The sequence below is a fragment of the Gymnogyps californianus genome, chromosome 8 (assembly GCF_018139145.2).
Source record: "Gymnogyps californianus isolate 813 chromosome 8, ASM1813914v2, whole genome shotgun sequence".
Taxonomy (NCBI): Eukaryota; Metazoa; Chordata; class Aves; order Accipitriformes; family Cathartidae; genus Gymnogyps; species Gymnogyps californianus.
Window position 1 is genome coordinate 24,248,394 of NC_059478.1, and position 12,391 is coordinate 24,260,784.

A 12,391-nucleotide genomic window follows, 5' to 3' on the forward strand; every position below is an offset into this window, starting at 1 on the left:
TGACTCATAAGCAGTCTTTAACTATCAAATCCACTTCTGTATTCTCTCAGCGAGGGTTCGATTACAGCTGATATGCCACAGATCTGTAGCTGGAGTGAGGTCACTCCTGCTAGAGAAATAAGATCTCCTTTGTCTATAAGGAAAATGCAACTAACCTTCTACTGTCTCTCCTGCAGGAACAAAAACTGGGATCTGCTCAATTCTCTCTGGGTGTTTTTGTCCTTCTGATTTCTTGTCCATCTCTCACTCACAGCACAGTGTACCAATAAGGCTCTCCCGAAACTGAGCCCAGCTGAAACTGCGCATGTCTGTCACTTGCCTAATACCTGTCTGCTGCATTTAGCTCTTTGTTTGGAGAGGGGGAACAGCTCTTCATGGTAGAAGATTTTCCATTCACCACTTGGAACATTTCTTTCATACTTGATAAAATTCGGATCTACATATATGGTCTTCCCAGTGTGTGGTCAATGGGTTTAAAGTGCCTTTGCCATCATCTTAATAGCTGGAGTGGGTGTGTGGGAGCACATCAGTCTGTGTGATGGCTGGAGTCCCTTGCTCTGTGCGTGTGTGTGTGTGTTTTGCACATGTAAACGTGTCTGTGCTTCCAGCATCTGGCCCGGCACGGGGCCGCCCCTGGAGCACCCTCCATGTGAGTATGTGCGGGATGTGCGGTCCCCTCCGCCCTGCCTCAACGAGTGGTGAGCGGGTCTGGGAGGTGGAGGGGCCAGCCCTGCTCCAGGCCAGAGCGATGCGAGTGCAGCACACTCTTGTCCACGACATGGAGTGGTGTGTGTGCACGGTGGGAAGTCATGGCTGACCTCTGTAGTCTTGTCTTGTCGTTTCAGTGGTGTGCGGACAGATGAAGCTTGGCCTGTTTTTACTCTCTGTGTTTTTCCTTGTCTTTTTTTATTCCCTCCTCATCTTCATCGCACTCTGCCATCAAACAAAACAAACTTTCATCTCTCAGATCAGCGAGAAGGTTGGTCCTTTTCACTTCTTATCCATCTACAGTACGCCACGTCAGATGAGACTTTTCCAGTAGGGAGAGGAGAGCCATCCCCAAAAGGGGAGGGGGCCCTACAGACTCTGGCTCCCTTCCAGGCACAGCCACAGTGTGCCTGATGAAATCTGCTTACTGTTTGCTGTGACTCTGGTGATGGCATTGATACTTTGCTTGCACGCCTTTGTTGCTTGAGATTTAAAATGCACAGAATATATTTTGCATGCAAATACCAGCGAGGGCGGTTTTGTTCAAAGGTAGGGTGGGAAGATGTGCATGCTACTGTATGTGGGGTCCTTCTCTAACCCATTACCTGTGCTAGGTGCCAGTGTAATACTTCGAAACTGCTACTGCTTTCTGGCCGGAGATCAAGAGCAGTCTTTGGAAGCAGAGATCAGAATGATCTCCAGTCCCCTCGTGAGCTGCTAGGGAGAGCGGGTTCCTCAATTTCTCCTGTAGCTTTAAAAGTTTTAACTTTCTCTAGAGGCGAAAAGCTTACTTTTGATCTCAGCTGGAGAAGAACCCAGCATGCTGCCCTCACTTGCCATAGTGCAGCAGGGGCAGCTGGCTGAGAGATGCAAGGCCCTCGTGCTGAGGCAGCTTCCCTGCTCCTTGGCAGTCCCCACTCTGGGGGTGGCCAGTTCTCCATGCTCGGACAAGGGCCCTTTGCATGAGCAGCTCTGCCTCCCCTTTATTCCCGGGGGCTGGGTCTTTCTCTTGCTGGCAGGAGGGCAGGGAGCTCTGGTAGTGACCCCAGCCTTACCTAGCATGGCTCAGGGAGGCCCGTGGCAACGTGTGCAGGAGCTCATAGCCACTCAGCAAAACCTGATTTGTGCTTTGCCCTGCTCTGTCCTGCTGCCCTCAGGGAGCCAGAGGTGAATAAAGGACAATAGTGAAAGGCGACTCCAGCTTTTAAATTAAATCTAGCTCCAGACCTAGCTTGAGGCACTCATGATTTCATGCTGAGGAGAGCTGGTGGTTTTGGCAGAAGTCCTGAGCTAGTTTCCAGAGATGACTCCTTCACCGAACAGGTACCATGCGGGTCCATCCCTCCACACGCACTGGAGAAGAGGGATGCTCGCAGCAGCTCTCCAGCCCAGCGCTGCTCCCGGGTGGCATGGGGAAGAGACCCTGGCTCCTCTCACACATGCCATCAGGCAGCTGCATGAGTTGATCTTATAATCATCACTGGAACAAGTTTTAACAAGTTGTCGTAGCAGTTGTTCCAGTACACTGACTTCGCTCCCGTTTCTCTCCCTGGAACGTGCTCTCATTTAGATTGTACTGAGGCACGGAGCCCTTGTTGTTTACCCTCTAAAAATAGATTTTGTAGAGGATAAAATTACCTGAGCCCAAGACAATGATGAAAAATGAGAACAAGGAAGAAAAGAGAAGAAATTAAAGCCAAGGCCCAATGCCTCCCAGATTTCAGTGAATTTGGAGCACCGCTGTGATGGCTCAGGCACCTCTGGAGAATAAACCTTTGACAGGGCACTTAAATGTTTTAGCCGCATGGTTTAGCTGAGGGGAGGCAGCCGAGAATGGATATAAGCCAGCAGGAGCGGATAATTTCTCATTCTTTGTGTCGACCCCTCCTTCCCACCCCACCAAAAATACCCACGTACACAAATATTTAATGTGAAGCCAGAAATTAGTTTCTAAATATTCCATTGGGATTTGCCGTGCTTATAATTTGTTTGGCACTGATAATTACATCTTACATTTTTCCAGCTTTACTTAAAACTGTGTACTGCTCACCCATGCATTTAATTATTGCTCTGTGACTGCTACAAGGTTATTTATTAACGAGTTATTTTATCTTGATACAGTGGATCTTTTCTCTTATTCCCCTCCTTAATGTTGTGTTATTTTCATCACAGAAATTTCAGAGAGTGAATGCAAATTGCATAGCTCCACAATCTTGCTCTCCCTTACTTTGCTATTAGTATGTCAGTATGCTGAATGCTGATGTGTCTCCAGTGCTGCACCACTGTAATGATATATCCTCTTTTATATGTGGTTGTCAGCGCAAATAATTAGACCTAAAAGTTATAGCTGAAATATAATCCAAAAATGGCAAGGCCCTGTTTTGGAAATTGTCTATAAAATGTCAGCACTCAAGGATGCATTGGGAGCATAAATAGTACAGCATTGTTTGAGCACAAGATTAGACTGTAAATGCATTTTTTCTGGTTCCAATTTTTCCTCTCCTGCTGTTGATTCTGTCAATAGATTGTGAGACTCCAGCAACTGGCTTTCCATTTGAAGTCCTTCCTTAAAATGATAGCACTAGGGAGAGACGAAAGGTGTCTACAGATGAGTAAACCATGCAGACCGATGATCATGTTTGAGGATACCTCCTAAATTCACTCCTTCCCGACTCTGAGGAGGTGGTTCCTGAGGAAGGTGGGAGTTTTGGTCAGGGTAGCAGTGTGGCAAGAGCACACCCCATGCAGCAAGGATCCTCCAGCTTGCCTGGCTGGAGTAATGAAATTGGGCAGTGTCACCTTCTCAAAGATGTGCCCCTGCATCAGTCTCTACTACTCATCCCAGTTGGGAGGTTAGAGCACAGCCCTCCGAACTTGCCTTTGCTGTGCTGGGGGCCAGGGAGGAGCAGCACAGCCCAGGCAGTGCTGGTCCTCCTTCAGAGCGAACGGGGCTTCAGACTGCTGTTCCTTCATGCAGAGGAAGAGCAAAGGGGAGAGGATGTCAGGACAGTGATGCAGGACCAGAGCAGCTGGGATTGCCTCAGAGAGGAGCGGAGAAGTGTGCAGAGCACGGGCACAGCTCTCCATCACCATGGGGCAGCACCCAGCGAGCATGCAATGGGGGTGCCAGGAAGGGGGAAGATGAAGCCCAGAGTTAGACAGATGCCAGGTAGGCATGGTAGGAAGGAAATCCAGAAGTAAGAGCAGGCAAGTAGAGGTCCCTGCATCTCTGCAAGCTAGAGGGAGGGGTGTTAGCATTGTCATTTGCTCAGCTGTACTGTGGCCAAGACAGCCAACAGGGAAAAGCAATTTGGTTTCCCCTTCCCTAGTAGCACCGCACAGTTTTGGAAGCATGGGCAGTCCTCCTGGCACTGTTGTGTTTCCAGCAGAGCCTTGTGGTATGCCAGCAGTGTCTCAGCACGCAAGAGAGGGGCTAACAGCACTGGCCTGTGAGCCCTGAGCACTCATGCCCAGAGCTCAGAGCCTACAACTGTTGCAGACAGCAGCAGGGAAGGGGGGTTCCTGGTTCTCCAAGGGGGTAACGTCATCCTCAGAGGGAACCTGAGACATTAGGAAACAGCCACTCCTGTGGTGAAAGGAGCCAGGCAATCGATTCATGCTCTTTGCTCTCAAGGCAAGGAATGTGCATGTTAATGCATGCTGAATTATTAACATTTCTCAGTCTCAACCTTTGTGGCTGTTGTGTTGCCTGCTCCCCTCCTTCCTCCCCATGGTCCCCCCAGTGAGTGGGGAACCAGTCTCCACGCTGTCCTTTCTCTCTGTCCTGTGGGATCCAGGGCAGAGGCTCAGGTTGCGCTGCACTGCTCACTGCTCCAGGGTGTCACTTCACTTCCCAGGGAATGCTCTCTATAGGGAGGTGTGCTGAATAGTGGAGCAGCACAGAGCCCTTACAATGCCTATTCTTGGGATGAATGACAATGAATCTCATTTTTGACAGTCTGCTGGTTTAACTAAACCTCTGAATTATGCTATTGTCCATTGAAATAATTTTAATATTCACAGCAATTTTCCCTGCGCTGTTCTTGCAAAACCTCCAAACCACCTTCTCTGATCTTTATCCAAAAAGAAGATTAAAAAAAAAATATTGCAAATTCTTGTCAAGATAATTGTAATACAAAAGGGAAATTTCATTGCTGTAATAAATGAAGAACAACAAAATTTTCTGGAGCACTTAAGGTAGCATCATGGGCTATGCTAGCCCATGTGATTTGACTTGTAAATTGGACAGAAATTCTAAGAATGCTGCTTTTTGAGGAGTTATACTGATTTAAATTATTACCAGACTCTTATGCTAGAAAAGCAAGCGACTTAAATCGCTGGCTTGAGCCTGAGGAATGTGTTGATGGTGCTCTGCAAGCTGCTCTGAGAGCTCTGCCAGCTCTCACTAATGCTAACTGACAGCATCTCCCCTTCTCCCTCCGTACTGACTGGGACAAGAAGCTGCCAATTATCCCCCCAGAGGATGGGAGGCTGATGGAGCCTGTGCCTTCCTTTGCACGCACTCCTGCCAGAATATCGTCCGGGCCAGATCTCTCACCGAAGGCATTGCCCTGACCCCCTCCCGCCTCCCGTGTTGAGGGCTGACCCCTGCACATGGCATCCATTTTTAGCAGCTGCGGTGCCTTGGGCACCACTGCTCTCTGGTGTGGAGCAACGAGCCCATCTTAGCAGTTCTGCCGGTGTGCTAACAAGGGGTGGCTGGCTCAGCCATTCTGGGTTGCAAAAATACACCGCAGAGGCCTGTTTAACCGCTCATCTGTTGCCAGGCTTGAGAGCTGAAGCCCCGCACAGCTTCCTGGCATGTCACAGACTGTGGTGTGCAGGAGGCATGGCCCATGTTGAGGTTGGCGATGCTGCAGCCTGCCCACCCTCTTGTACAGTTTGATTTGCAGGAGGGTTTTCCTTGCCGTTCATCCCTTCTCTAGGCACACAAATGCACCAACCACCTCTGCTGCTCCCCTATGGGTAGGACAGGGGAGAGCCACTTCCGAAGGGGCTCAGCCCTTCCCTTCACCCTGCAAAGCGCTGCTGAGAGAGTCCCCAGCCCCTTTGAAGTGCATCTCCCCTGTGCTGTCTACAGGGGAGCAGAGGGCCGTCAGCTGCTGGCTTCCCCGGGGAGAGACGGCGCAGCACCCACAGGCACTGCCTCTGCAGGACACATCAAGGGGGACATGGCACTGATGGGGCTCGGCATGGTGCCGCAGGAGCACCCTGAAAGCAGTGCTTGACACAGGGGCACAGTGCGGGGTGCAGTGGAGTCTGCAGCAGGCTGTGCTGCCTCTGGTCTCACAGGGCTGGGAGTCAAAATCTGTTTGTGCATGCTGGGCTCTGACCTTCCTGCATGGCCTCTTGTCCTCCAGTCTCTTGTCTTCCTATGTCCCTGTACGTGAGTTCCTGTGCACCTTCCCTCTCCCTGTCCTGCCCTCACACCGCTTTCTCTCTGACTCTGTAGTGGCCTCCGGTGCCTGCCAGCCTGTTTACCTGGTGCATGTGCGTGAGTGCTCTGTGAACACCTCTGGCTTTATCCTCAAAGTTTGCTCTTTTTTATTTTAATACAGTGTGGGTGGGTGGGTTTGGTCCTTGGATGGGGACGGAATTTGAACAGCTTCTACCTGGAATAATTTGACGCCATGTTCCTTGGAAAACGAAACCTGACTCTTAACGAATGGTGCTGGAATGCTTTGGTTGGAAATACACGCCATCATGTTAAACCATTGCCATGTCCATCAGGTTAACTCCGTATTCTCATGACTGTGTAGCACTTGAGCATACTTTCAGTTCTGTCTCGTTTGGGGAGCACTGTCCCGTCAGTCAGGTAATGCCTCACTGGCGATTGCTCGTGTAGCTATTGATTTGAGATTTAATAATTGATTAAAAAAAAAACAGCAAGACTTTGGATTTAGACATTCAAAAAAAACCAGAAAAAAACAAAGCAAGTTATCCTTCCCCTGGCTGGTAAGGAGCTAATGAGCCCTGTTTTGTCACCGAGACAATGTGTAGTACACACACGATGTTGACAGTGTTGTCTAATTTATCACGAAGTCTTAGCTCTGTTGTACATGCTAGCGTCGGGGCTTCCGTGTTCAGTCTATTTCTGCAAGTCTGTTGGTTTGGGGATGAATCATCAGAGAGAGCACTAGTGAAATTTGATTTGGGGAGAGTCAGCTTGGCAAGCAGAGCTGACACCTCTGTGGCTCGCCGGGCTGTCAGCAGCTTTACTGTCTGCGGAGACGCCGTGGTGGCAGGAGCCAGGCCGGCAGAGCCGTGTCCCACCGGATCCCCAGCGCCCGTGGGGCTGGTCGTGCCTGCGGCGTATTGTGAACTGGCACCGCTCAGGCTCCTGCCCGATTTCCACCTGCCCCCAGTGCTGCGGCGGTTCGCTGCTCCGCCAGCCCGATGCACTGATGGAGGAGCGTAATTGGCAGGGAGAGGCTCCGTGGGAGCCGGTCAGTCGTGAACCCGGCCGGTGCTCTGGGGCTTCCTTTCTGGTGGAGGAGGCTAGAGGAGAGCAGGGTTGCTGGGCGAGACACGTTCGAGCAGTTTCCCTTTTTAACTACAGACTAAAATGAGCTTGCCCAGAGGAGACAAAGATTTACCGAGCACAGTTGTTTCTCTACCCTTGCTTAAATAGGCCCATAACACTAACCCTGAAGAAGGGGCCTCATTTCTCAGTGTCATTTTCCTGACGGGAATGCATATGGCAGGCAGCTTTAGAGCTTTATTGTAGCTGAGAGTTGCTTACAAATAAGTCTTGAATGAAATACCCAGCAAGGGATTGATATGAAGAGAAGCTGTGCAATGAAATAAGGAGGAATACATCTCCCGAAGTGCTGCCACAAAGGTGGGGAGGGTTCTGCCAGCCCAGCTCTCTTCTGTCAAAATGGATATGATCTCACATCTGTCAGGATTAGTTCTCTCCTGCCCAGCAAGGTGATCTGTTCAGGCCCTGACAATGTCATGCAGCTCTGGTGACTATTTTTTCTGAGCCAAGGTAGAACCTGAGTTACATTTTGAAAGGAATTATGTTTTATTTAGCAGCACATGTGTGCTAATTCAGAAAGAAACCCTTCTGCTGCTCCTGCCCAAACCCTGTGAGGTTTAGGGGACAGGTTGCTTTACTCTAGAGCTAATAAATTGAGCAGGTAATTCCGTTTTGCAGAGCTTCAGTGGGCCCTGCACAGAGAGAGTGTGTGACTGGCATTTGTGCATGCTCTCTAATTAGAGGGATGTAATTTAAATGGAGGAATGTTTCATGTTAGTAATATGATTTCAAAAGGCTATGTTTGGAGGGAATGGATTGAGCCATCCCTTAATGAGTTCTTCTAATAAGATGCCAGTGGCTAAGGAAGAAGAGCAAAGTGTGCGCAATTTGGCAAAGCAGTGAACAGCTTTTGCACTTCATTTTATCTGTCCCAAGGGATAGACAGGCAAAAACGTTGAACCCCCATCACGTACCCCCACAATGCAACTGAGTGCTCTCTGCTGGTTCTGTGACCCTACTAGCTGTCTCCTCCTTGTTTCAGTGCGGCGTGTTGCTCCTCGATTCTCTATCCCTCCGAGCAACCACGAGGTGATGCCTGGGGGGAGCGTGAACCTCACGTGTGTGGCAGTAGGTGCTCCGATGCCCTACGTGAAGTGGATGGCTGGTGTGGAGGAACTGACCAAAGAGGATGAGATGCCCGTCGGTAGGAACGTCCTGGAGCTGAATAACATCGTGCAGTCTGCCAACTACACCTGCGTGGCCATCTCCTCCCTCGGCATGATCGAAGCCACAGCCCAGATCACTGTCAAAGGTAAGGAATTATTCCTTGTGGTGCTCCTACTTGGATTTCAATGGTGTAGCCCTTTGCCAAATTGTTTTTGGGTGCAGCCTACTGACTGCAGTCTCCTGTGACTTTTCCACCTTACAAGGGAGGTTCCCAAACCCACAGCTTTGTTTTTTCCTGCTCAGAGTATAGTATTTGCTTTGGAGGTCATTTCCTTTCTCCCTACATGTGGCATGATGGGAGACAGGCTTGTGTCAGGCTGGGTCCCTGTTACACCACGAGGGAACCTCATTGAGTCTGTGCTCATCACAGCAATTTCTGGCTTGTTCCATGCATCAGCAGGATCAGCTCAGCACAGCGGCAGGCCACAGGCTGTCCTGGTGCAGGGGTCTGTGAATGTCTGCAGTCAGAGAGCTGTTTGCACAGAGAAGTCTTCTTGCAGTAAGGGCAGGACAAGAAGGTTAATCCCAGCAATGTGAAGTGTCTGTGGGCCTCACCAGAATAAGCATCCTCCCCCCCTGCAGGGAGGAGCTATACATGTTCATTTTAAAATTGTTGCATATTCCTCTGTCAATTTTATTTTTTTCCTTACTGCTCTGCCTCTTTCACTTTCTCTTTCTTTTGTTGCTGTCCTTAAGGCATGCTTCCTGCTGCCGTTTCACAGGTAGCTTTTCCCCAAAGAGGACGTTAATTGCTGATTTTCGACCACTGGGTACAGGGCATCCCACCCAGACAGCTCCCTAACAGGACACTGAAGTACGTGTCCTGCCTTTCCCATCTGGGGCCAACCAGGTCCACACTATTGCTTTCCTCCTCTCCTTGCAGTTGATTTGTAGCTCAGATTTCCACAGATAGGTTGTGGTGGGTTGACCCTGGCTGGATGCCAGGTGCCCACCAAAGCTACTCTGTTGCTCCCCTCCTCAGCTGGACAGGGGAGAGAAAATATAACGAAAGGCTCATGGGTCGAGATAAGGACAGGGAGAGAGCACTCAGCAATTACTGTCACAGGCAAAACAGACTCAACTTGGGGAAAAAAAAATTAATTTATTATCAGTCAAATCAGAGTAGGATAATGAGAAGTAAAACCAAATCTTAAAAACACCTTCCCCCCACCCCTCCCTTCTTCCCGGGCTTAACTTTACTCCCAATATTCTCTACCTCCTCCCCCCAAGCGGCACAGGGGGACAGGGAATGGGGGTTTCAGTCAGTTCCTCACACGTTGTTTCTGCCGCTCCTTCCTCCTCAGAGGGAGGACTCCTCACACTCTGCCCTTGGTCCAGCGTGGGGTCCCTCCCACGGGAGACAGTCCTCCACGAACTTCTCCAACGAGAGTCCTTCCCACGGGCTGCAGTTCTGCACGAACTGCTCCAGCGTGGGTCCCTTCCACGGGGTGCAGTCCTTCAGGAAGAGATGGCTCCAGCATGGGTCCCCCACGGGGTCACAAGTCCTGCCAGCACACCTGCTCCAGCGTGGGCTCCTCTCTCCCATGGGTCCACAGGTCCTGCCAGGAGCCTGCTCCAGCGTGGGCTTCCCACGGGGCCACAGCCTCCTTCAGGCATCCACCTGCTCTGGCATGGGGTCCTCCAGGGGCTGCAGGTGGATATCTGCTCCACCGTGGACCTCCATGGGCTGCAGGGGGACAGCCTGCCTCACCATGGGCTTCACCACGGGCTGCAGGGGAATCTCTGCTCCAGCGCCTGGAGCACCTCCTCCCCCTCCTTCTTCCCTGACCCTGGTGTCTGCAGAGTTGTTGCTCTCACATATTCTCACTCCTCTCTCCGGCTGCAATTGCTGCTGTGCAGTAACTTTTTCCCCTTCTTAAATATGTTATCACAGAGGTGCTACCGCCGTTGCTGATGGGCTCAGCCTTGGCCAGCGGTGGGTCCGTCTTGGAGCCGGCTGGCATTAACTTTATCGGACATAGGGGAAGCTTCTAGCAGCTTCTCAGAGAAGCCACCCCTGTAGCCCCCTCGCTACCAAAACCTTGCCACGCAAACCCAATACATATGTCATCTTTTGAGTCTGTCTGTTCTTGCAGGCCCCCTCCTGCACTATCGCTACCTTTAGCACCAAGTCCGTGCTTGAACAAATCACAGAATTGAGTGTTAGCCCTCTCTGACCTGGAGATTAACAGCAAATTCTCTTTTCCCTGGTACTAGTCAGGGGATGCTTTTAACCTTAGCCACACACCGCTCCCTTTACTCACAGTGCCTGCTAGTCAGTACCTTTTCCAGCCCCTGTTTTCTTACAGAGCACAGGGGTTGCCTTGGTTATAGTACATACCCAAGAGTGTACCGAAGAAAGGGGCATGATGGGGAGGTGGTTTGGATGTGGAGGGAGGAGGTGGGAACTGCACCATTGCACTGATGGTTCCCAGTATTTACCTCTTTGTAGCTGGGATGACTCTGCCTCGCTCCCTCGTTGGCTGACGAGATGCCCACTGCCGCCCCAGGACTGCAGAGGCCCCCAGGACAGGGAGCGGTCTGCTCAGCTCCTTTAGCCCTCCTTGTTTCTCTGTCTGTCTTTTCTGCACCTTCACTATGCACCAGAGGCATCTTACTGCCTCTGTCCCTAACTCCTTCACCCAGTGTTGCTTCTCCTGTGCTTGCTGGAAAGTAGACTGTTTGTAGGGCAGACAGGAGAAGTAAGATGACACAGAGCTGATTGCAGCAAGTGCATCGAAGGTACCAGACCTGCCCCTTGCTCACGTACAGGCTGCACACCCAAGAGCTGGCAAGAGTCAAGCTTGCAGCCCTCCAAAGGGAAAGGGTTGGATGAGTGTCATCTGTCCTTGAAAGCCTGAGGGAGGCTGCCAATTTCGTGGATGCTCTAGGAAATGTGTTGCTTCAGGCCGTAATATTGGGCAGGGTGTGTTTCCCTCCATGAATCCTCCATGGGTAGTGGTGTGGTGTCTGGTTGTGGGTTGCATGCCCTTCCCTCCCATGCCAGGTCAGCCCTCACCGATTTTCTCAGTATTCATGTTGCAGTAGCACTGGAAAAGGCATCCTCCCTGGCACTCGGAGCAGGCATGCTTCTGTGCTAAAGAGCCTGCCCTCCTCAGCTGAACCATGTGGAAACTGGAAACCTGATGGCTTTGCCAAAGAATGAAGTACTTGAGGATCTTAATTTGGGCTGAGCACTTTTCCTAGTTCCTCGTCAAGCACAGCTGCATTACAAGTCACTAATGACTTTAACTAGAGTGGTTCGTAGGAGGTTTAAACTTACTGTAGACTTTAATTCAGTCATTGTCTTAAAGTATTTGTGTACTGTGCAAATCTCTCACATGCACTCATTCTCTTTCTTTGTTCTTTTGGTAAAATAGCAAATCTGGAAATGTTTGCTTGCAGTAGTTGCGTTCTCATTAACACTTCAGAGATGTCAGTGTCACAGAGTTCTTGTGTAACAGTTTATTGTCTGGTTGCAGTTTGACACACCACCCAGTGAAATAGTGGATATGAAAGTTGGTAATTTCTCTGGCTGTATCCCTCCTGCATGTACTGTAATACTTACAAGACATTCCCCCATCAACCCATCTAACAGCACTGTCCCTGAACTCCCTATGGCCTAAGATGCTGTCTCTGTGGAAGCAGGAGCATAGCTCCAGATTACCTGTGGTGCTCTGATTGCTTTACTGTATCCCTTTGTAAATCAGCTGTACACCTGGCTTCTGGGGCCAGCCCAGCCCAGCAAGCACCTTCCCACTGCCACCTGAACCCCCATGACAGAAACATTCCTGCATCCCCATTGAATTACCTGTATTTAGCCTGCTGCTGGTAAGTGCGTCAAGCACGTCTAATAACATGATTGTTCTGTTTATCCTTCCATTAAGAACCACTTCAAGCAATATATGGTAATATAAAAATGCATGTTCTAGAGTATGAAATGATTTCTGCCTT

The 12,391-nt window shown here is 50.3% G+C and overlaps 1 protein-coding gene across 1 annotated transcript in view; it reads left to right on the forward strand.

Annotated features, from left to right (window-relative positions):
* Nucleotides 1-12,391, forward strand: part of PTPRF (protein tyrosine phosphatase receptor type F) — a 395,755-nt gene that overhangs the window by 307,912 nt on the left and 75,452 nt on the right. Inside the window, 1 exon segment of the mRNA XM_050901434.1 lies at nt 8,253-8,522. Within this exon segment, the coding sequence (XP_050757391.1) occupies nt 8,253-8,522 (270 nt within the window).